The 27071-nt window shown below is 29.3% G+C and overlaps 1 protein-coding gene across 2 annotated transcripts in view; it reads right to left on the bottom strand.

Annotated features, from left to right (window-relative positions):
* The window catches only part of LOC129913909 (gamma-aminobutyric acid type B receptor subunit 1), a 261724-nt gene that overhangs the window by 210074 nt on the left and 24579 nt on the right, over positions 1 to 27071 (bottom strand). For both annotated transcript variants that reach the window (XM_055992884.1, XM_055992885.1), the window contains exon 2: positions 2443 to 2697. In XM_055992884.1, coding sequence (XP_055848859.1) covers positions 2443 to 2694 — 252 coding nt within the window. In that variant the 5' untranslated portion in view covers positions 2695 to 2697. The remainder of the gene's footprint in view (positions 1 to 2442; positions 2698 to 27071) is intronic.

The raw sequence follows: 27071 nt of genomic DNA, 5'->3' as shown, positions 1-27071 counted from the left end.
TTCTTTGTAACAAAGGTAGGTTCATTACCAATATTACAAATAAGGAGACTAGTACTTAGAATAAAATCAAAAAGTGACTCACCTCTTTCATTTACGTCAGTACTCCCCCACACTGTGTGATGAGCATTAGCATCACTGCCAATGAGGAGATCTACTTTTTGGCTCGCTGCTGCTGCGATCATTCGCCCAAGTGTCTCCCCCGGAGGCGGCCCACAATCATGGCCTAGGTAAGCAGACGTAATCCAATATGTTCCTTTGGAGGTCTGCAGTGTAGCGGTTGTGATATCACGATCGCTGTAATTAGGGAGTAAAAATACTGTTAGTGTTTTCTTTGCTAGTATGCAGGATCTAGGCTCACCTTTATCCGTCACATACAGCAGAGAATAATCTTTCGTCCCGAGGCCTCTCACCAAGGATTTTACAATCCAAGGTTCCTGGATCAGGACTATATCCTCTCCGGACTTGCTTAGTCGGAGAAGAAGGGCGGCCGAAGCCTTTATGGAGTGTTGGAGATTAATCTGTACCACCTGCAGCATGGCTACAACCAGTACGATCAACCTCCACCACTGTGGCATTTAGGTCTTCCGTTTCTGAGGTAGAGTTTAATAGCTCATCCTCAGAAAGAAGATCCTCCTGCGCAACGCTGACTGTGTCCATGTCGGACAAACTTCCAGCCATCTCATCATCTTCCAATACGGAAGATATTGTTTTCGCGTCCTTTTCGGACGCTGGGTTTTGGTTCGTGTCATTTACTGACACTGGGGTTTGTTTTGTTCCCTCTTCGGGAACTTTCGAAGATGACCGCTGATCTGGAATGGAAGAGTAGGTACCTAACGTATATAGGAAAATTTCGTGCTTTAATTAAGGAACCCAACCAAATTGCCTCTTGCTTTTTGGTATAACCAAAAAAAAGTGAGTGAGGTAAAAAAAAAACACTGTTTCAAGGACATCAAGACACCAAAGTCTCAACGAAGTGGAAAGTCATTTGAAAATAAAAAAAAAAAAAAATTTGAGGGAAATTAGGTACTCAATGGGACAAACATTGATTTGAGCCCCAACCTCTCACTTGAAAGTGATGTTAAGGCTTTGCAACAATCAGTCTATAATTTTGAAAGGAAGTGACATAACTTAAAAATAATGTTCTTTCACCATCATTTTCCTTGGCCTATGGGAAATTGTTCTTTTTATTTCAAATAATGAGAAAAATATTTACCTATAGGTGCCAAAAAGGATATTTGAAGCAATTTTAGAAAAGTGAGGGCATACTTGTCCTTGACATTTGAGCTTAATTTGTTTTCTTTTTTTATTTAGAATATTCATGTTTACAGCAATTAAGTTTTATTATTTGACACTATAATTTATTAAATAAAATGCACGACTGGGGCCGCACGTACTTACTCTTATGATAAAAGTAGCTTTTATGTCAAAGATTTAAAAAAAAATATATTGAATTAGTTAAAATTTGATTTTTTTAACGAATTTCATAAGAAATGAAAAAATACGAAATTATTTTTTTTTAGTTTTTCTTACGCCATATTTTTGTTACTCGTGTTTTTTTGACAAAAACAAAAAACGCAATTAGCTACATATATTAAAATCACTTAAAGCATTATGTATATCAAATTTAGTGTAGAAAATTGTAATAACTCATTAACGGTGTACGGGAAGAGCCGACATCAAAGATTAAAAAAAATGTAAAGTCATATTTCCATTATCCGTATTTTTTGAGAAAAACTAAAAATGCAGTTACGTTAGATTTACGTATAACATTACTTGTGTAAAATTTAATCGAAATCGTTAGAGTCATTTACGAGAAAATTGCAATAACTCCATTAAGATGTACGGGAAGAGCCGACATCCGCGATTTAAAAAAGAGTTAATGTCATATTTTCACTATCCGCATTTTTTGAGAAAAAATAAAAACGCAGTTATGTTAGAACTGCAAACAGCATTACGTATGTTAAATTTAATCAAAATCGTTAGAGCCGTTTTCGAGAAAGTTGCAATAACTCCAAAACTTTGTATGGGAGGTATACGTTTAAAGCGAGATATTAAAAAACAAAAAAAAACCAACCTTGGAAATTACAAAAAAATCATCTGTACCAAATTTCAAGAAAATCCCTCAACCCGTTTAGGCTACAGCTTCATGTACAGCTTTTTGTGACGACGCACCGACGCACCGACGCACCGACGCACCGACGCACCGACGCACCGACGCACAGACCGACGGACGTCATGACGAAAACCACTTTTTCGGACTTCTCCATCATCGTAATGTTAGTTTTGATTAAAACCTCGAATTTTTTTTTTTACACGAAACCAATACTTGCCCTATTGAGCAAGTAAAAAATTTAACTTTGACAGTTAAGAGTTTTTTTTTTTTTTAACCTTTTGAAATTATGTGTATTTAATTTTTGTTTAGTGAAAAAAAGAAAAACTTACCTCACTATCATTACTATGTAGAATCAACTTAAACCCGGGAAGTAGATTCTTTTCTTTATTAACATCATCCAATGCCAGCTTTGCAGCTGGCATACACGCCTGCCCGCCCTGCCATCCTCCTTTGCCGGCTATCGGAAATATTCCACCAATATGTAGCTCATCTGGCCGGCCGCCATTTGTGAGATTAACATTTAATAAAATTAATGAAAATAGTAAGAATATCCAAAATGTCACAACACCACCACATGTCATATCCTGAAATTAAAAGAAGAAATTTTTGTTATTATAAGGTTTTTTTTTTATTTCAAATTATTTTTGGCATAGGTAAAAAATAAAAAAAAAATATTCTTTTTTTTTGCAAATAAAATAAAATGCACAACTGGGGTCGCACGTACTTGCTCTTGCAGTTCAAAGCACTTTAATGTTAGTCTACTTGTAGATTTTAAAAGCTGGATCTAAATTTAAAAAAAAATGATATTGGGGAAGAGCCGACATTTAGGTAAGGCAAAATTTTGTTAAATGAAAAAAAAAATTTTTTTTATTATTTGACTTTTTTGAGAAAAATAAAAATGCAGTTTTATTACCACTGCTTTAAATATTACGTATACAAAGTTTAATCAAAATCGTTAGAGCCGTTTTCGAGAAATTCGTAATATCGTATTTTTTTGTATGGCAGGTAAACGTTCTAAACGAGATATAAAAAAAAAAAAAAACCAACTTTCAGAATTCCATAAAAATCATCTATACCAAATTTGAAGAAAATCCATCCACCCGTTTAGGCTGTGGAAATGTGTACAGATGGACGCACAGACGCACGGACGGAATTGCGGGACCCACTTTTTCGGAATTCTCCATCATCGTAATGTTGGTTTTGATTAAAACCTCAATTTTTTTTTCGACACGAAACCAATACTTCCCCTATAGAGCAAGTAAAATAAAATGCACGACTGGGGTCGCACGTACTTGCTCTTGCAGTTCAAAGCACTTTTATGTTAGTTTACTTGTAGATTTTACGAGCTGCCTTTAAAAGAAATTTTAAAGAAATTTTGTTGAGGTTGGGGAAGAGCCGACATTTAGACTAAATTTTTTTCATATAAAAAATTTCTTTTTTTGTATTTTATTGCCATTGCTTTAAATATTACGTATACAAAGTTTAATCAAAATCGTTAGAGCCGTTTTCGAGAAATTCGCAATATCGTATTTTTTTGTATGGCAGGTATACGTTCTAAACGAGATATAAAAAAAAAAAAAAAAACTTTCAGAATTCCATAAAAATTATCTGTACCAAATTTGAAGAAAATCCATCCACGCGTTAAGGCTGTGGAAATGTGTACAGATGGACGCACAGACGCACGGACGGATTTGCGAGACCCACTTTTTTGGAATTCTCCATCATCGTAATGTTGGTTTTGATTAAAACCTCAATTTTTTTTTTTTCGAAACGAAACCAATACTTGCCCTATAGAGCAAGTAAAAATGGATCAAAAAAAATGTATTCCAACTGAAAAAATATTTACATTAAAAAAAAAATATTTATTGCAACTAAAAATATTTTGCATTAAAAAAAAATGTTATTATATTAATATTTGCATTAAAAATAAAATGTTTATTACAATTAAAAATATTTTGCTACTAAAAAATTTTCTGCATTGAATAAAAACTTCAATGCAAAATGTTATAAATATTTTTTTTTAATATTCATTGAATTTCTTACAATTTTGACTATTTGTCCATACACCAGCTATGTCAATTATAACATTGAACCTAATGTATGGTTCAAAATTGTAAAAAATTCGAGGAATATTAAAAAAATATATTGAAACACATTTTGCATTGATTTTTTTTTTCAATAGAGAACATTTTTTATTATTTTTTTTTAATTCAAAATATTTTTAATTGCAATAAAAATTTTATTTTCAATGCATATGTTTTTTAAATGCTATGATATTTTTTTCCAATGCAAAATGATTTTAGTTGCAATAAATATATGTATGTTTTTTAATGAAAATTTTTTTATTTGCAATAAATAGTTTTTTTTTTTAATTTGTAATGAAAAAAAAATGCATTAAAAAAAATGATTTTTTACAACCCTGCCTTAGACTCGCAAGGCCAAAAATATATAAATCCAAAATTCCAAAACCGAAATTTAACACCCAAATAATTTTAAATTTTAAAAATGTAAAAAAAATCGAATTCAAACTAATTTTTTTCAAAAATTGGTTAACTTTTTTATTTGAAAGTTTCTTTAAGGATTTTAGTAACAATTTTTTTAAACGATTTACATATTTTTTTTCTGTAAAAATGTATTAAATTTAAAGACCAAAATACAGTAGACTTTTGTTCTACTGCAATTTTTTAAAAACGATTTTCTTAATATTCTAACTAAATTTATTTTTTTTGTCTTCTTCTAAAAGTCTTTCTCCACGAAAGGTAATGTTAGAATATCTCCTTAACTTTTGACATCTGTAAACTTAATGAGTCTTGAACCCTTTTAAAAGTGCATCATACGAAATTTTTTCTTTACAAATAAATTCTTTGACCTCGGAGTCATAGTCATAGTCAACAACTTTTTTTCTATTTATTTATTTATCTTTTCACATCTTTACACAAAAACTCTACACATTTTGTTTACATTATTTAATTTTTACTTCTAACCCTTATTCAACAGTTGTATAAAACAAAACTTAAAAAAACACATACTCGTACTTTTCAAAAATAAAAACCACAACAAATAGTGAGAAACTAGAAATGTACAAAAGACTTTCGTGTGCAAATACGCCAAAACCATCATCACACATAAAGCAGAAGAGAGAGAGAACAGTAGCGGTAGCGGTTTGGGTTAGGTAGTAACTCAAGCTCTGATGCTGGCAGCAGTGTAAGAAGTAATGAACGAAAGTTGTGTAATTTTGTTCAAATAATGTGGCAAGGAAAACTTGAGGAATAAATTATTCCCCCTAAAGGACTTTTACATCTCCTTTTCTCATCTTTTTCATACAGAAAAAAACGAAACAAACACAAAACAAAAAAAAAAAAACAGAAAACAGATCCTTCGTCTCTCATCTTTAATAAATGTTTTGTATGCTGGCTGACTGAGTGCTATAGGAAAATAGTGCGATTCTGGGTTCTGTGGCCAGGATAACTCTTTCCATCACACACACACACATATCATCATCACACATCTGTAGAGTATTATTTTTTGTTGTCTTTCGACTTTTGACGAAAATGAATGGTGTCTATGAGAATTGTGCAGAAAATAATGAGCAAAAATAAGGACTTATTGCAATAGGACATATGTACAAAAAAAAAAAATACACTATATTTACTATCACACTCCTTTTTACTGAAAAAAACATCACCCACACATGGATATATAATGTATCCATTATGGAAAAAAATAGCATATGGGTGTTAAATTGTAACATGTTTGTTATTAAAAGGATTTCTGTTTTGTTTTATTTTCTTTGTTTTTTTTTTTCTCGAGAAGATGAGAGACGGAGTCCTTTTTTTTACAAAGATGTGATGGGTAAAGAGTCCTGGGACTCATTCATTCACGTACATATATATATTCCTATTTGTTGTTGTTATGGCAAGATGACAGCATGATGTTGGTTTTTATGTTTCGAATTAAAAGAAATGAATTTGTAAAAGAGGAAACTCTGCGAGAATTGTATAAGGTGACTTTTTATTTGAATATGACTTTTTTTGTTCTATGTGTTGAAGTGCATATTTATTTTCTTACTCCTTTTTCTAGTTATGTGGAGTAACAGTTACAGTGGTGGATTTAAAAATCACATCAGTTTTGTAAAAAATTCTTAAATACAAGATTATTTGGATTTTAAGGATAAAAAGGGGGGGGGGGGTATTTGGACACAAAACCTGACTAATTTTTTTTTTGTTGTTTCATACAGGTTCTTGACTCTGAATTTTGTTGCATTTTTCCCAAATCAACAATAAATTGCTTTCAAAAAGGGTCACTGTGGCGTATGCGTAACATTTGTATTCCTATTCAAAAACCACGAACACCCTTACAATTGACAGTATTACCACAGGTCTGCATAATCATCAAATCCGACCCTGATTTCATTCCCATAATCACATTGCATTTCTAGAAATAAAAGCAAAGTAATTTTTAAGTATGACACAACTTCTACAATGATGTTGATGTACTAGGTTGTAGTATGTATTTATACGATTGTACACAATTTATATCCAAAAAAAAAAAACAGTTAAAAGGATTTCTACTTTGAATGACATATCATAATAAACTATACACGAAGTTGAAAACGATATGATGCCATTCAAGTTTATTTGTAATGAATTGTGACAGATGTGAAAATCTCATTATGGTATGTGTCAGTCTTACTTACTTATAGTGTATTTATTTTTAGGGTCATTTATTCGTTTGACTTTTAAATATAAGATCCAGTAATGTGAATTTTCAATTCAAGGCAACATTAAAAGTAGTAAACAAAAAAAAAAAAATGGACTAAAAAGATTTTCATGTCATTTTTTTTTTTTTTTTCTTTTCATGAAAGAAAAAATAACTGGAAGAGTGACATTAATAAAGTGCACTAATGGAGTTGTTGGAACTTGTTTTAATAATATTAAAAATATCAAAATGAATTTGCTTACGTAAGCAAATAAGTTTTTTATGTATTTGTTTTCAAGATTCTATGCATATTTAAGCACTTTGGATAATTAAATAAGTTTCAATGAATACATCGATAACAACACGTATATTTTTTTAAGGTATGGTCACTTAGAGTTGTTTTACATTGTTTTTTAAATAAATGCTTTCGATATTTTGCAATGAAAAACATTAATACGTAAGATAAAGCAAATGAAAACTCGCTTAACGAAAAAAATTGATAAATTATGAGATAATTTTTTTTTTTTCTATTTTCTATTTTTCTATTTTTTTTTTTTTTTTTTTTTTTTTTTTAAGAAAAATCATTGAGGCTTATCCATTTTTTTTAAATTCTTTTAAACGAGATACATAGCAATAAAACAAAAAGGGTTGTAAAAATATCAATACAAAAAAAAAAATTTAAATTTCCTTTAGAAAAAAATATATTAATTTGAAGTGAAAAAAAATTGCATTAAAAAAAATTTGTATTGCAACTGAAAAAAATTTGCATTAAAAACATATTTATTGCAACTTAAAATATTTTGTATTAAAAAAAATGTTATTGCAACTGAAATATATTTGCATTGGAAATAAAATTTGTATTGCAAATATTTTGCATTGAAAAAAAAATTATTGCAAATAAAAAATTTTTTGCATTGAAAAATAATGCAATGCAAAAAGTGTGTATTAAATTTTTTTTTAATATTCATCGAATTTTTTACAGTTTTGACTATTTTGACTATACATTAGGTTCAAAAATAAAAATTGCAAGAAATTCAACGAATATAAAAAAAAATATTTAATGCCCAAATATTGCATTGAATTTTTTTTTTGTTTGTTTTTCAATGCAGAAAACTTTTTATTCGCAATAAATTTTTTTTTTCAATTGAAATACATATTTTTTTGTACCTAATGCAATTTTTGCAAAAAATATTTTTTTTAATTTGTAATGGAAAACAAATGCATTAAAAAAAAATTTCTTTTTTTTTGGAAAAAAAAATTTTTTTAAAGCCCGAAAAAAATCAATAAATTGTCGTTCAAAATACGTATTTGATAAGCCACCACGTTCTCTCCTCCTCCAGTCCTCTTGGACTAATAGCTTTCTATTGAGCGAACATGGATCCTTTGACATACATTTTTCATTCTCTTCTCATTTCACTGATACCTCATCAAAAAAAAAAAAAAAAAAATAACCCTTTATTTTTTTTTTGTTGGTATTGATGCCGTACATTCGTTCTTTTTGATATTACCAACAATTTATTGTCACGTTCATTTGTATTGAATGAAAAGTCTGCCTTAACCCAATGAATCTTTGCACGTGCAATCATCATCATTATCTTCTTCTTCTTCTTCTATACATTTTTATTGAAATCCTCTTAACTTTTTTTTATCTCTCTCGTCCTATTTCTTTATCTTTAAGAAGGATTTGTCACAACAGAAAATCGTGTGTTCTATATAAAAGTTTTCTTGATCCTAATATAAAGTTATAGACACGTACTCATACAATTTAGAGGATATATATTTTTTTTTAACTTTTTTCTTCTGATCAAAACTGATTTAATCCTTTGGATTAATTTCATCATTTTGAGCCAATTTAAATTGCCTTCTTGATGGAATCCGCTTATTTTGAAATCCGATATGACATTAAAAGTGTCAAAACGATCAAAAAAAAATCGTTCAAAAAATCACCAAGTGTTGAAATTAACATTTGAATTTGTGTATATCCTGAGAAGTCATATCAAGTTGCACTTAATATACAAAATACGAAGAAAAAAATATCCCACACACACAAATTCACTTCTTTTCTAAAAAAAAAAAAATGTCGGCAGTTCTGTCTGCGACTTGACTACTGTCAGAAATTTGAAACTCAAGGATGAAAATGGGTTCCTACATTTGCTCCTACAATAGGCTCAGGACGATGACGGTATGTTGATGACGAAAACGACGACGACGACAACGTTTTCTCAAGTGCGATGTTGGTTAAGAGGCTTTCCAAACTCACACTCACACAACGATTCTTCAAAATTCGTAGAAAATAAGGAAGAAAATGTCTCGAGGCATATCGGTTTATAATTCACATCTACATACGAATATAAATTTTGTAGGCTTTATAGGAAGCCGGAGAGAGACATACTTTGGCACAATAAATGTCCTTGTCTTTGAGTAAAGGACAAGAGCTCGTTTTGAAGTAGTGCTGTCGGGGTTTGCGGAAATGATGCATATGTGCGTGGAAATGAAATGTGCGTTGGTTGTATGTGTGTATGTTTGCGTGTTGTGTGTTGAAGACTAATTTCCTGATATGACATTTGTTGTGAAACAAAGTGGAAGCTAAGTGAACATCGTCATCATTATCGCTGCAAGGATATCGCACTTAACGCTTTACAAATTTATATTATTTGTTATGTTGTTGTCGTTTTCTGTTTTTGGAAAATCTTGGGAAAATTTTGATTTAACAAAATATTTGGTAAAAAAAATTCTGGCAGGGGTTTTGATTTTGTTTGTATGCGAAGAAGTGAACAATTTTGAGAAACTCAACAGTTTGCTAATGAACACAAAAGCTCCGAAAGCGATTTTCAGAATATTTAAGGAATCCAAATAAGTTTTTGTTAGATATTGTAAGATTCAAATTAGTAAATGAGGGGGGGGGGGGGGGGTGAGGGTAAGGTAACCCCACATGTGGAACGATAATTTGAAGCAGTAAATTAGAAAGGTCATAATCCAGTTCGGGATCATGACTGTCGACATTAAATGTAGAAGTTTGTTTGGTAGAAACTTGAATTAAGAGAGGGACAGAACCCCCAATAAATAAATCTTTAAAGTTAAATATTGACTTGCAACTTTTCGCATTGTAGACCACGTACAAGCCAAAAATATAGAAGAGTGATTTATTTTCGGAGTAAACGGTTGCATACATAAACAGAGCAAAGAATGGGGAGGGGGTAAGCTAATACGCAAACATGGTAAAGTCATCGAACGAACTTTTAAGTCTATGATAAATCCGAGAAATTCAACAATTCAGTAGGCAGACGAGGGTTGCAAATCAACAAGCGAACCTTGAAAACCAAAAAAATAACCAAGCAAATGTATGTACGAGTGTGTAATTTGGCGATAGTAGGCTGACTTTATGTCAGCTTTAAAATTAATCTTCTTTTTTTCCGTTGGTATTGCGTCAATAATTTTACAATAATTTACTAAAACACTATCCCGATGACACACAACCACAAAACAGCCACAACACACCGACGAAACAGCCACAACACATCAAAAAAAAAAAAAATGCCAATAAACAGCCATAACACAGCCACAACACAGCCAAAACCCAGACACAACACATCGACAAAACAGCCACAACACAGCCATAATACAGCCACAGCACAGCAACAACACAGCCACAACACAGCTACAACACAGCAAAAATACAGCCACAATATAGCCACAACACAGCCACAACACATCGTCAAAACAGCCACAACACATTAACAACACAGCCACAACACAGCAAAAATACAGCCACAACACAGCCACAACACAGCCACAACACATCCACAACACATCCACAAAACAGCAACAACACAGCCACAATATAGCCACAACACAAGAAAGGAAATTTCTTAACTAAAATTTTCCATTTCGAAACTGATCTACTACAATTTGGTAGACTCTATTTGCAGCTTTCGTTCATGGATCTTCTGAAGTCGTTTTCAAAGCTGTTGCTTGAATCCAAAAATGTATGAACAAATCCAGTAAACACAAACAAACTCAAAATATAGGCCGTTTTAAAGGTGAACCTGAGGCCTTTTTTTTTACAAATAAGGCAAATATAACTATTTCCTCCTTTGAAATTATATTCTTTCCTCTTCAATTTAAATAAACGCATCGTTCCTGATTTACTAATGCAAAGGGGAAAAAAATCCCCCTAAGGAGAGACATCTTTTATAGTCCTAGTCCTAAGTGAAAGCAAAGAAAATAATCCCTAACAATAATGCCCCTAGTTGAACCACAATCACAACTTGCGTCTTTATAGTTTCTCTTACCCCGAACACAGTAAAATAGGGTATAGGGAAGAATAGATAGATAAATAGATAGATAGATATACCTACCTGACAATTTCAAATCCATTAATACCCATTTGATTTTCAAGAACTTAGTCAAGTAAAGTTAAATAGCTATCATGGATAATGGTGAATGCTACTTCTGCCACTGCCGCCGGATACGGAAACCAAAACCAAAATCGAATATCGAAACTGAATTGTGAACACTGGAAACAAAAATTGAAGGGACAAAATGGACGACGGACGACGGATTTAATTGAATGTGATGTGTTCGCATGAATGGACAAAGACTATTCAATTCAAGTGTGTCTTTATAATAAAATACACACACAAAAAAAAAATATATTATATACCTATACTATGTGACAAAGTTATTCGTTTTCTCAATTGAACAAGAGAAGATCTTTAAATAAAAAAAAAAAAAAAATAGGGATATTTTCTCTCTGAAGGACTAGATTTTCTTTCATGCACTTTGTGTCTTTGTTTCTTTATTGTTTTTGGATTTTATGGTTTTTTTTTTGCTTTAACATCTAATCTTGTATTCATTGATGGTGGTGGGTACAGTGGAGATACCATTAAGTGAATTTGAAGTTTCTATTTCTTTTTTTTTTGTTTCTTCTTTTTTTATCATGATGTCCTTAAGTGCCTTTGGGTGAAGTGTTTTATTGAGGGACAATCGAGAGTATTGTTTATTTTTATTTCTTATTATTTTCTTTGTGGGGTAGTTTCAAATCATTCAAACAGGGTCGTTGAACAATAAAATACGAAAGTAAGATGAGAAAAAAAAGTACTTGAAAGCTGGAAAAATGAAACCATTAAATGGGATACCGTTTTTTTCTTTTTTTTCTATTCTTGTTTGTTTTAAAACATTTTTATCAATTAGAATGAAAAAAAAAAAAAAGATTTAAAATACTTCAAAACTCGGTTCTTTGAAAGAGATCATTAATTTAAGTTTCATTCATTATAAGCTTCTTAATTCTACGAATCTTCTTTTAATAAGTGCTATTTTTTTTTTTACAGGTTTAATTTTGATGGGGGTATTATTGTCTAGCGAATAAACCTTTTAGTTAAAAAATATTTTGTTTTAGGATTTTTATTTTATTGCTGGGTAATTTTTTTTTTTTGAAACTTTAAAATACTATACTTTTACGTTTAGGATATATAGATAACTTGAAAAAATCTTAATTCAATAGACCCTTAACTTTTCAGACAATTTCAGACTGAAAGACTTAAGAGGGCCACCAATGTCATTAAACTACACAAAAAAATAAGCCTTGTCTGAACACAAAAATCGGTACTTCTTATTTTTGATTATTTTTTTATCTACCCTTACAAAATAAAATGCACGACTGGGTTGCACTTGCTTGCTCTACGTTAAAAGTTGCTCAGAGTAATCAATTTTTTATAACATCAATAAAATTAAAATTAAAATTTAATTTTATTATTAATTTTATAAGAATCATTAAAAATTGTTTTTAAATACCAAAAACACTCTTTTAAATATTTTGATCTTCAAACTGAAAATGCCATTTAATTTCTTGTATAACAAAGAATTTTTGGAATTTTTTGTTTTTTCAAAAATTGTAGGAACCGTTTTTCAGAAAATAGTTTTTAAATAAAAATTAAAAAATTTTTTTCAAAAAAATATTTAGTAATCTATTCCAAAAATTGTAATAACCAGTTTTTTAGAAAATGGTTTTTAAATAAAAATTTAAAAAAAATTTTTATTAATCTATTCTAAGGAAATAATTTTTAAACAAATAAAAACAAAATTTTCAACAAAATTTATCCACCCGTTTTCGAAAAATTGATTTTTCAAAAAAAAAAAAATGACACTTTTTTTTTTGAATCCAAAAACAATTTTTTCGAAAATTTTTCTTGATTTTAACATTTAGGTTAGAAAGAGGTTTATTAACACAAAATTGTGTTGAAATCGGTTAAGTAGCTTATGAGAAAGTCAGAAATAAAAGAAAACAGTTCTATGGCGGATACCCACCGTTAATAACGGTTCAAGAAACATTTTTTTTATTTCAAAAGTTGGACGTTAGAAGCCAAAATACATGTTATCTAATGTCATGTTTTATTGTTATCTCGAAATCGATTTATTTTAATGCAAATAAAGAGTCAGAATCGATTAAAAAATTGACCTTTAAGAGCTTTGGCCCGCTACCTACCAAAATCATTAAAATATGATCATAAAAATTGTTTTCATTATTTATTCAAAAAAATGATAACATATTCGGAATGAATTTCATCCCTGTTTCCAATCCAGACATTATCGATTTATTAACATTTTTTTTTTACAAATAATCATACCATCCAACAAATTTAATGTAAACTTTAATGATTAAAAAATCTCCCTTTATCCCTACATCTCATTAAGAATATCCCACAAATATAACAAAGCATAAAACTTAAATTTGTCGCATGTCATTTTGTGGTTGCCAGCAACATTTTCTCTGTACGTGTCACTGAAGATGTTTTTTTTCCATTACCACGAAAAAGTGCATATAAGAACATTGTAGAATTTTTTTTTTTTTTGTAACCAAGTCAAAAGCCAAACTTAAATTAGGAACTAAATTAATTCTAGTCACATCCTAAAGGGAAACCAACTTCTTTTTTCTTGCAAAAAAGACGAGTAGGAAAATGCAAACATTAACAGGAATAAAATAGTAAAAAAAAATACAGACAGGTTTAAGGAGAGGTCCTCGGTTTTTATAAGGGCAAACTTTATACACACGTGATGCAGCAGCAGCATCATGACCTGACATATTCCGTAACACTTATTCCCTTATTCCTCATCCAGTAATAACTCATATGAAATCCTTCTGGAATAACTTTGTGCTCAGCTCAGGGCGAATGTGTGTAAACGTAGTACGTACCTACACTGATAAACATAACGCCAGTTTAACACTCGCAAAAAAAAGGACGAAGAAATATGAATACCTACAAAAAAACAAAAAAAAAAACCAAGCTTCAAAATTTTGCTATGTGTTGGAGAATTTCATCATTTAGTGAGAAGGTCTTTACTTTAAGTGCTGTTTGATTAAAAAATTTCTCTTTTTTGACCAGTTCTAAAGCCATTTTCAGAGGTCAAATATTGAAAAAACTTAATAACCGAAAGTGGGTGATGAAAAAATTTTTGGATTTATGGTAGGTATAGATAAGGGAAAAATCAATTGGATAGCAGCAGGTGGCCTGAATTGGTATACAAATTTAGCCGCTATTAAAGAGAGACTGAGAGAGTTATAACAGTGCCGAATAAAAGGAAGAAGCTACTATTGAAGAAAAAAAACTGTCAAAAAGGGAAACAACCAAAAAACTGCTACGAGTTTATTTCGTCATTTTAACACTATACCTACTCGTAAGTATCATATTTCTTAGGACTTTCTAAAATTTGAAAACAAAACATATTTAAAAAAAAAAATACTTCCTTACCAGAATTTACTGAAAAAAAAAAAAACGATTTCAAAAATTCGTTTTATACCTATTTGCGGTTTCTAAATATTTTTGCAATTGTATTTTTATATGTGGATTTATAATTGCTTAAAAATGGGGTATTAATTTTTTTTTTTTTTAAATGTTTGAAAATTTTTTTTAAACAGGTCCTACAATTTTCATAACAAAATTTCCAACAAATTTTTGTAGTTCAAGAAATCTAATGGCATACTTTATTTGGAAATTGAGACCATTATTTGTGTGTGTGTTTTTTTTTTTTTTTTTATTTGTTATTTTGTTATTTGATATTTTTTAATGTATCCGTTTTTGAAAGTTCAATATTTTTTCTATGAATATTTCATTTCTACTTGAACGTCTCCTGTCAAATGCAACGTTTATAAACTCAAGTAATATGTTATAAATGTTCCACAAAAACTTATTTTTACATGAAATATGTTCCACAAAATATGTTTATTACATGAGCCCCTTAAAGTGGTGTAACTCTAATTTTTCTTGTTTTGAGATATTAAAGGCTTTTTATAAAAGTTGCATACATAAAAAAATCGGTATTGTACTTTTGTGCTATTTTGAAGTGAAAACTTCTTTAGTATCGTAGTGATTTGAAACAAGATGAAACGAAAACGCGACACGACTTCAACTTGTTATAACTTTTTTGTTTTAATAGATAGATGAATGAAATTTTTACTGCAGATAAGTAATTAAATAAATTATAATTGTACAAAATTTCAATTAATTTCATATTCAAAATTCGGAGATAACGGTAAAAAGATGTTCTTTTCCAACACACGTTATATCTTTTGATCTAGTGCACATACAAATTTGATTTAACTTTAATACGCATGCTGATGACATAACCTTTTATTTCATATATCACACATAACGTTACGTGCTCTACAAGTTACACAATCTTAAATTTAAAAATACCTCAAAACACCTGTGGAGATCTGTTGGCGATGACCAGCTTACCAGTGTAGGAAGTACCGTAATCTCAATCTGGAAATTCGACATGGTTGACTTTAAAAAATTCTAACTTCTCTTGTAGACATCTTTGAAATAAGATTTATGCATCATTATACAAGGTGAAACAATAAGCTTTTACATGGTATAAAATTTTTTATAGGTTGTTAGGGAAAAAATGCATTTAACAGCGTGAGAAGACAAAAATACGTGTTTTTTTCCCTATTTTTGATCGAGTTCAAAAAATTCTAGCTCTTTTTGTAGATGTCTCATAGACCTGACCGATATATATATATTTTGAGCTTAGACAATAAGCTTTCAGATGATATAAAATTTATATAGGTTTTTATATAAAAAACATGGATTTGAAGGTGATAGAATAAAAATAGGTAGATTTTTTCTATTTTTTTTTTTTGCAAGAAAAATGATTTTTTAAGGTTTCACTTCTACCACGTGTGAGTTGCACACATGATTTTTTTTTTTCTTTATAAAACTCCATAAAAAGGTGATATTTAACTTAAATTGTTACACTACTTGTGCTTTAAGGGGCTCACATCAGGAAAAATATATTGTGAAAAATCTGGGCAACATATGACAAAAAATTTAATTTTAATTTCTCTCTAAAAAAAAAAAAAACATCCTTTGACATTTGATATTTGGTTTTTGGAAAGCATACCAATATTCAATTTTATTCACAGGGTGTTTCAGTTCCAATACTTCCGATAATGTGTCGTATGATCACATTGCATCATTCTTTAGGTACTATGAATGAAAAATTGATTTTTCAGAAAAAATTCATTCTTTTATCAATCAAAATTTTGAAAGTTTTGTTTTAATTTATGATTGATTTGAAAGCTTTTAAATCAAAATTTTGTTGAAATGGGATTAGTTGTTTGGAAGAAAATGAAATATCATTTTGAAAAAAATCCGGAATTTTCAACTTGTACCTATTCTCTAACTTTGACAATGTTAGTAATTTTTACTGTTTTTTTTTCGATTGATAAGATGCTATTGTTCAAAATCCACTTTTTATCGAAGAAGCGTTTTTGTCTAAAAAATTTCTTCAGTAGATAATATAATTTAATGGCACATAGAACAATAAAAACTGGTAAGTAGCCTTCTGAAAATGAGACCCGAGTATTCTTGATTGTTTTAAGTCCCATCATATTTTGTTCTAAGTCCAATTTTTATTTAAGAAATGTGCGTATAGGAATTGTTCTATGTCTAATTTTCAGTTGTTAGTTTTTAAGATTAATAAAAAAAAAGTATGTATTAACTAATTAAGTAAGTTTGTATGGTTTCTTCAAAAGTAAAGAACAAACTTTATAAAAAAACATAACTTAAATTAACTACGAGCAAAAAAATATCACTTTCAATCAATTTGAAACTTAAAAATCGTCCCCTGTAAAATTTGCTTTTTGTGACTTAAAACAATTTTGCTTTCCGCCGACGATCTATAGTGTATAACTGCAGCAAGTTTTGGATTTACTCGGTTCTTAAAACTGATGATTCAATTACATTCAACATGTCTTGTGGAACACTTTTTGTTGCAATGTGTTCTAAAAGTGGCATATAGAGAAATCTTCTGATCCCACACCATATGAATTCTATGACAATCACAGTCGACAAAATCTTTATATTATTTGTACCAAGAAAATTTTACTATCACTTTTGCTACATCACTTGTAAAACACATTTACGAGCAGAAAATTTATATCAAAAGTTTTTTGATTTTTTGTTTCGAAAACTCTAATTTCATTTGCCTCTTACAAAAAAAGCAAAAGAAATAATTCCTATAATAAAGAAAACAAGTCTTTTGCTTAGGTTTTGAAAACGAAAAAAAAAAGTGAGAAAAAAGAACACGTTCCACTAGATGTAATAACTCCAAAAAACGTAACAAATAAATACGTTCCACAAAGATTAATTTCAGTCTTATTTTCATACTTCTTTTTTTTCCGCCTTTAACTAGTAATATGACCTAATGAAATAAAAATTTAATGCGTTTCACAACATAACAAGCTATACATCACCGTTTTCTGAATATGCTTGCAAGAAAAAGAGTAAATGGCCAGTATTGAATATCTTGAAATTTGCCATTTTTAACATAGAAAACGAATTTCTTGTAATGACAAACATGGGAAGTCATGAATAAGTTCCACAAGACAAAAGAGTTCCTTACAAAACTATAAGCTCATTAAATTTTGTTCAAAAATTGTCACTAACTTCATTTCCCTCGAAGAACGAGAGAATATTTTGTATGTACAACTAAGAAATTCACCTATGTAAGAAAAACTAGATCAACATTCTTTTGAGGTAGCATTTGTGGTGTTTTTAAATGGCTGAGTTGTTAGTTAGTCATTCTTCTTCCTATTTTTTTTTGTTTTTGTTTCTCTACCTTAAACCCTAAGTGTTGTGAGTGTCGGGATAAAAGTCAGTCCAGGCGGCGCAGCGAGGGTAGGTTACCTTCACACAGCCAGTGTTCCGGTTCCGCTGTGGTACGTTCAAAATGAAAAAGTAATTCTGCTTCGGTTATCCTGTGGTGGTTTCCAGCAGGACTCTTATTTTCCGTTTTGTTATATGCTATTCGCAAATTCGCATCCTCATTCGAAGCAATCTTTTGTCGTTATTGCTGGACCACTATATGCACTCTACTACATGAACTGGGCCGGGCCGTTATGTGAATATGTGTGCATTTGTGCTAGCTGCGGTATTTGAAGTTGCAATTTATTTAAAAAAAGAAAAAGACAAAAACAAGTTCATATAGAAAGGAAGTATAAAGGTATCCTTCGTATCCTTCATGTGCGGTTTTGGTTTTTCTAGAAAGGGTCTTTATATGTAAGCTCTTGAAATCGTTTTATCTTTTTTTTTTTTATTTTTTTCTTTCTTTTTGATTTTATTTTAGTTTTATTTTATTTTTTATTCAATCTTACAGTGCACTTTTGTGAAAACCAACCTGGGAGCGGAAATTAAATTTTCGTATATGCAAGAGTGAAACGGATGGCCAGCCACCATGGAGCGGAAAAGTTGTTGGTAAGTGTTTGTCAATGTGTGTGTGTGTGTGTTTGAAAATTTCTTGTCCATGAAAAAAAACAAGAACGATGCGCTTAGTCGCCTTCGAGGTGGTACATCGGTTTAGTTAGGATACCAACAAAAGTAGCTTTTCATACCATACCAATTGTTTCCCACATTTCTAAAGAATATATTTTTTCTACTTATACTTTTTTTGCAAATTAATTTTTTAGATTCTTTTATTCTTGAAAGTATTTATTATTTTGTATTTTCATATGAATTTTTTTTTTTTTTTCATTTTTTGTTTTGCAGGCCCAGGACGACCGTTTTTACAGGAAATGTGGCATTAGCATTGCGAAACATTGGATTTATCCTGGCAATACTAAATTTCTATGAATACTTTTATTTAAGCATAATTCCATTATGTGATTATAATAAATCATGTTATAAAAGTGGGCCTGGCATTTAAAGTCTTCCGGCTTAATTTCGGCAATATCTTTGGCTTGAAGTTTTTAAAATTTCTTACTGAAAGCAAACTTCAAATTCTTTCGAATCTTCAAAGTTTATTTGTGTAGTCTTTAGTACACTTCCTGGAAAATATAATAAGTATACTTTTTGAAGTGAAAACTTCTTTAGTATCGTAGTGATTTGAAACAAGATGAAACGAAAACGCGACACGACTTCAACTTGTTATAACTTTTTTGTTTTTATAAATAAATAAATGAATAGGTAGATAGGTAATTAAATAAATTATAATTGTACAAAATTTCAATTAATTTCATATTCAAAATTCGGAGATAAAGGTAAAAAGATGTTCTTTCCAACACACGTTATATCTTTTGATCTAGTGCACATACAAATTTGATTTAACTTTAATACGCATGCTGATAACATAACCTTTTTTTTTATATATCACACATAACGTTACATTAACGTTAAAAATACCTCAAAACACCTGTGGAGATCTGTTGGCGATGACCAGCTACCAGTGTAGGAAGTACCGTAATCTCAGTCTGGAAATTCGACATGGTTGACTTTAAAAAATTCTAACTTCTCTTGTAGACATCTTTAAAAGAAGATTTATGCATCATAATACAAGGTGAAACAATAAGCTTTCACATGGTATAAAATTTTTTATAGGTTGTCAAACAAAAAAATTGATTTAATAGCATGAGAACATAAAAATAAATTTTGTTTTGCTTTTTTTTATGAAATTTCATCGAGTTTAAAAAATTCTAGCTCTTTTTGTAGATGTCTCATAGGTCTGATCGATATATATGTTTTGAGCTAAGACAATAAGCTTTTAGATGGTATTAAATTTTTTATAGGTTGTTAGGGAAAAAATGCATTTAATAGCGTGAGAATATAAAAATACGTGTTTTTTCGCTTTTTTTATTGAAATTTATCGAGTTCAAAAAATTCTAGCTCTTTTTGTAGATGCCTCATAGACCTGATCGATATATATATTTTAAGCTAAAACAAATCAGCTTTCAGATGATATAAAGTTTAAATCCCTCCCTATTTTCCTGAAGCTCGCACTGTGTTTAACATATTAAGGGTATTTAACTCCCTTTAGTGCGCGTTAATTATAAAAAAAAAAAAAAAAATATAGGTTGTCATATAAAAAACATGGATTTGAAGGTGATAGAATAAAAATAGGTAGATTTTTTCTATTTTTTTCAAGAAAAATGATTTTTTAAGGTTTCACTTCTACCACGTGTGAATTGCACACATGATTTTTTTTTTTTTCTTTTTCAAGGACCACATTTCATCCAATTTAAGTCGAACTCAATTTTTGTGACCATTGTGTTAAAAAATATGTTCAATTCAAACATAAAAGCATATTTAGTAAAAACATCAAATACGTGTTTATTTCTATATTTTTCAATTGTTTTTCTTAAGTTTTTTCCAATATTTAAATTTAAAAATATTTTTTAAAGGATCCATATCGTTTGGACATTTTATTATCTACAAAAGGTTACTTATTAAATATTTTTAAATTCGGCTTGATTTTCTAGTTGTAGACAAATATTCGAAAAGTAACATATATCATATCTTTATGACTAATAAATGCATTTTAAAGAAAAATTTCTTGTTATCTTTGATAGCAAGTTTATCAATACAAAATTTTAAATTTTGTGGAAATGAAATTGAATTTTTCTTTCACTAAGATTTTTTTTTTGTCAAAAATCTTTCTTAAGAAATCGATTTTTCAATTATTCCAATCTATTCTGTTCAGATTGGTCAATTTTTTACTCAAGATATAACCCAAATACTAAGTACGCTTGGAAAAACAACGAACCAAACACGTTGAAAAATCATAACTCAAAAACCTATCGATAAACATTTTTTTTTTATTATGTAATTTTGATTTTTTCTAGGCTAAAACCTATTTGAAAATATAACCGCACTTGATGTCCAATTTTTTTTTTTATTTTTTTTTTGTAAACTAGTATATTCATAAAAATTAAACTGCACTGTTGTTGTACTTTTTCTCAGAACCGGCGCGCTGCGCCCGCTAAAAACCGGTGTTGTTATTATAAACATTTTGGTAAGCACTTGGAGATGCATATAGGGGAAGTGGGGGCAAGACCACCCACTTAGTGTTTGACTGCCTTAAAAACCAATAAAAAACATCTTTTAAATAGAATAAAATTTTTATTCATTAAGTTTAATGTTTTTTGGAGAAACTCTCTTTATTATAAAAAAAAATAAAAAAAATACTGAAATATACGTTTTGAAAAAATATCAAACAAAAAACCGTCTTGCCCCCACATGGGGATAAGACCGCCCTATCAAATTTTGTTGGAAGAAAGATCGTTTCTATTGTTTTAAATGCAGCCTATTTGTAATAATAACACAATTATGCTATATTTTTATTAGTTCTCACTCCAGCACAAGCTTTTTGGTACCATTCGGTACACATTTTGCACTTAATCCAACAATTAATTTGGATTGGATCTAGAAAACAGTTGCAGATAGATCCATAGAAGGTACAAATACAATCTGCAAAATCCTCTTCATCAGAATCATCAATTACAGTATTGTTTGTCCCCAGTTGCTAAGCTTTTTGGAAGATTCAACGGTGAACTTCTTTTTTCACTTTATTTAAGGTACCAGAGCTTCCAATTTCGCCCATGGGTGGTCTTGCCCCAGTCATATCATATTTGATGTTCTGTATTATTTTTTTTTTTTAATTTAGGTATCTTTAAAACTCCTTCTTTCGCAGTAAAATACTTTTTAATATTCACTTTCTATTATAAAAAAAGGAAAAGTTAAAAATTTCAATTATTTCAGTGTCAAAAATACAACTGACTTTTCACATAACCGATAAGAATTTGATGAAAAATCACAAAATTTACCGTTACTCTTTGGGGTCTTAACCGTAATTGCTAAAACTTACAGACGTGATCGATCATACCAAAGGGCACCTATTTCATATTGCAAGTGTTACCACTTTTACTTTTTTTCATACAACATAGTACGAAAACCGTCTTGCCCCCATAGGCGGTCTTGCCCCCACTTCCCCTATATAGAAATTTGGGAAATGTAGGTACTATGTAGTGCAAAAAAAACATAAAGTTTGTTTTTTTTTTTAAATAAAATCTAAAATCAAATTGCCCTCCAAAACAAGTATGCAGTTTTAAATGATATATTAAGATGCATTTTTAGAAAAAAATTTTTCAAAATCGTTAGAGCCGTTTTTTAAAAAACTAATTTTGTATAAATAATTTTTAGTAAAATAAAATTGGTATGCCATTTTGTAGAAATCACTAATCAACATCTAAAAACAAAATTTAAAAAATATACAATATTTTCGAAAATTTTATTTTTCAAAAAAAAAATTTTCAAAATTTTTTTAAAAATCCAAAAATTATTTTGGCTTCTATTTGAATTATTTAATTGCTTCTTCACAAAAATTTTCGTTGTAATAAAATAAGCCGTTTCGGAGAATATCGGATTAAAAAAAAAAAAAACGGTTCTATGGCAGCTACCGTTAATAATGATTTTGAAGAAAAAAAATTTTCATGAAAAGATAGACCTTGTCTTAAAACTTACATCTGAATTTTTTAAACAAAATCGTTGGAGCCGTTGATATCAAAATAAGGAAAAATTATGAAAACTCGTTTAAAAAAATTTTTATTTTTTTTTTGAAAATCAATATTTTCAAAACGGTCCAACGAATTTTGTATCTGTCCTGGGTTTCGTTTCCAGAAATATGGTCACCTTATATATAGTACCTATATCGCAAGTAAAAATATTAGAAAAAAAAGCATTCAAGTTTGGCACTGTAAATTTTGCACCTAATATTATAAATTTTTAACATTCTGCAATGAAGATTATTTAAAAGAATAGTAAAATACTACCTATACGAAATAAATTTGTTCCATTTGTATGCTTTGCGATAGAAAAGTATATCTTGGTGCTTGTCGGAAATAAAAAAGTTCAATCAATCAGTATAAGTTTACCCAAAAAAGTCATAATTTCATTTATTTTGAACTTTAAGTTTGAATAACTTTAAATGGATTCACTCTATGAAAAAATGTCTAAGATATATTATATAGAGCGCTCAATTTACTATCAGAATAATATTATAGTTAATTTTTACAATGCCTTATTGTAAAGTTACAAAAATATTAATATTAAGGGCTCATTTTTTGAGTGACTATTTGCTTCATATGTTCGAAAATAGTGAGCCTGTTTTTTTATTTGAAAAACGAAAGTTGCCTCAAAATGGCACAGCCTATTGTACAAGCTTAACTTTCGATAGTTTGTTACATATTTGTTTGGTGAATTTAATTCAAGTAATAGATTTCCATGAAGCTTACCTCAAATTCCAGTATAACTTAACTTAATAAACAATTCGACATGCCACTGAATTTAAAAATGTATTTTCATTGTATATTTACATAATTTACTATAGTTAGTTAACACTTTGCTTTTTTCATATTCATTCAATTTAATTTACGATATTATGTCAAACAAATAGCTCTGGGATGCAATTCTTTGATCCAACTGTTTAACTGTGTACATTTGACATATGTTCCATCCATGTTTCATAAAATCGAAAAAAAAAGATTAATTTTATCAATATTTGGTTCCCAATTAAACTGTGAAAATGTAAAATATCCTAAAATTCCAGGAAAATGTAAATATAATGCAACTGTACGATATTAAAGAACTTCCATTTAAAAAAGGACTTTTTTGCGTATTAAAATTTATCCTTCTGCAGTGCATATCTGCACTGCGTGAATTTTTTTTTTCTCTTGATGGTTTGAGTTGAGTTAAAAATAGCTACAACAACAAAAACCATAATGAATAAATAAATTAAATATTGTTGTTTGTGTGTGTGCAAGCAGTGCGGCCCCAAAGGAAATTAAATAAATAAAAATATTTATTACAAGCACTTTGTGTTTGTTGTTGTTGTTTTTTTTTTTTTGTTTTTTCTTCTTTTTTTTTGTGTAGTATAATTTTTAATGCTGCCTTTGTATGTTTTTCTCATAAAATAGCACAATTTTGCCAGAGCTTATTTGTTTATTTGTTGCATATGGCGCTGCTGTTTCTGTTTTCTGTTTTGGTATGGTTAAAGTTAAAGCCAAAAGGTAAAGGGTTCCCGCACACAACACAACAACTCCCAGATGCTTCTGCAATTACGTAAATTAAATTTAACGCTGTGTAAGCAAAGTAGGTAGATATGCTAAAGTAACGAAACGACGACAGCGCCAACAGTAGGTTGAGTAATAAAATTGCAAAAAAGGATACTTTTTTTCCCTTATTATATGCTCTTCATTTCGTCCTGTGACTGACGACTGCTTTACAGACAAAAAAAAAAAAAAAAAAACAGAAAGAATTATGGAACGTTATACCACAACATAACACTTGTATACATGTATAACGAGTATTTCTGTGTATGTGTGTGAATTTTAAATTGGTATGAGTAGAGTCTGAGTGATTGTCGTCATATCCTTATTATTATGTGGAAGTTCTGTGGGAATTGTCAATGTCTCGCTGGATCAAAGGATTTCATTCGGTAGATTGATGAATTGACGGAAAAGTCAATTCAATTGTTATTGCTTGGCGGAGTGTTAATGGCATTGTTTGTTGTAATGACATCGAAAAAGTATTTTTGTGTTGGGTAGATTTGAAGGGTGTTTGTTATAGGTACGGTACAAACATACATTTATGTGTGGGAAGTTGTTTAAATTGAGTGGCTGTCGTAATTCAAGGAACACAAAAAAATTCTTTGTGACATTTGAATTTCATTACGTAATAAAAATAATATTGTCAGGAGGAGAGGTTGTTAAATAAAATTAAGTTAATAAAGAAATAGAAGCCATCAAGAAAAATTGTATATTCTATTCAAACAACTTTCTTAAATTTATTTGTATTGCTTTTTTTTCAATTAGGTATGACATTTGTGCATTTCTTAAAAAAAAAGGACATAATAAACACAAATACATATATGTATTTGTATGTATTTTAAAAAATAATTAAAAAAATAATTTGAAAAAAATGTTAGTCGTTAAACTATAAAGAAAAAAGTTGCTTTTTCAGAAGAAGACCTTATAATAAAATGCATTGCTAGACACCTCTAGAATATACACACCAAATATGAGCTCTTTATATTAATGGGAAGGTCCTCCGCTTCGCAATTTTCCATTTTTACATCAAGCTTCTACTAAAAAAAAGTCATTTTTTTTTTAAATCGACTTTTTAGCAAATTTCTTTACATATTCTTGTGGGAAATTGAACGCTCTACAAAAAAGGCCTTGTACACTTTTTTCGTTTATCTAACCGTTTAATAGATATTTGAGGTCCAAAAATCGAGAAAATCTTTGAAAATTCGTTTTTTGTTCTTAATTTTGTAACAAATTGAAAAATTATAATAAACAAACGCGCAAGACATATTCTTGTAGGAAATAGATTGTTCCACAAAAAATGTCTTATTAACTTTTTTCATTAATCTAACCATTCTAAAGATATTCGAGGTCAAATTAAAAAAAAAAATATAAAAACATTTTTTACTTCTCAAAATTTTCTTATTCACTGAAAATTCATTATTTTCAAATTCGCAAGATATATTCTTGTAAGGGCTTAAACGTCAGTCAACACTTTTTTGACTGCCATCTATTTTTAAGTGTATCTAGCTGCATAAATTTACTTTTTGTATTAAAATAGATATATTAAGAGACCCATTTTTTTGAAAAACTCATTTTTGAAAAAAAGTGGGTTACGCTATTATTGTTCTCATAGTTTCATATTTGTAATTATTTGAATTAAGTTCCCCATTATCTAAAGTATTTTCCGAGCTTTCAGAAAAAAAAAAAATGCCTTTATTTCAAACTATTTCATGCATATTTAACTTTTTTTTAATATAGCAGCATTTACATAAGTTTAAGAGTCCTTAACTAGCAGATAATAAGCCCTTTAAGATGCAGTAACAAAACCCATGTTCTGCTTACTGTAGGCTGCTAAGCTAACTTAAGAGATATTAGGCTTTGCGACCTTTGGAGTTAGATTACATTTATTTTTATACATTCATTAAATTTTCGTGTTGAAAACTTTAAATATTATTCGAATTTGGGACACCCATCATCTTTTTACCACTAAATAAATAAACTTAATTAATCTTGAATAGTTATATCTCACACATATTTCCCCATTAGTCAAGTAATATGACGGAACGAGTTTGGGTCACTGGGGTGTATGCGTAGCAATTTTTTCTATGGAATAACTTAATCTTATAGAAAAACTTAAAAAAACACTAACTAAATTTTCACAAAAATTTACTCGTACCGAGTTTTAAAATGACGCACGTTTTCGCATCTTTATTTCAAAATTTAAAATCAAGCTCAATATCGAAAATTTGTAGTTTTCTCGGAATCGATATCCAAACAAAATGTGTACAAAAATCGAAACAAATTCACATTTTGAAGGGAAAAATTACCCAGTTATTATTCGAATTCAACGAATACAACAATAATTGAAAAGCAATAGTTTGGTTCTCAGAAGTATTAAAGGCTTTAATTAATAGAATATTAAGCTTTAAGGTTGCTTAATTTACTTAATTACTTAGAAGTAAATTGCATTTAAGTTGAAAAATATCAAATATTTTTGTTTTTAAATAGATTTTTGTCAATCACAGTTAAATGCGACCAATCCTTTTCCAACTTTTCCGATAATCTAGAAAGGTCGTTTCTTTGCTTAAGAAATAAAAATTTCCTGAGTATTTTTTTCACTTCCAAATTTTTTTTTTATTATTGAAAATGGTAAAAAAAAATGCCAAAAAGGAAACCTTTTCATATCCTTTTTTTTTGTTGTTCTTCTTGAAATTACATTTTTCCAAAGAATATTTGTTTTGGATCGGTATCAAGAAGACCAAAAAAAAAATGGTCTTCCCATTCTCCTTCAGTCTCTCAACCTTTTTTTAATTCACAAATTTAGAATCCATTATTGCAGGATATTTTTCATGTACAAGAAAACAAACAAAAAAAATTAGAAAAAGATGTAAAAGTTGAAATATA

Source organism: Episyrphus balteatus, chromosome 3, assembly GCF_945859705.1.
Source record: "Episyrphus balteatus chromosome 3, idEpiBalt1.1, whole genome shotgun sequence".
Taxonomy (NCBI): domain Eukaryota; kingdom Metazoa; phylum Arthropoda; class Insecta; order Diptera; family Syrphidae; genus Episyrphus; species Episyrphus balteatus.
Note: the sequence above shows the minus strand (reverse complement) of the source record. Positions and strands in the feature narration are given on the sequence as shown.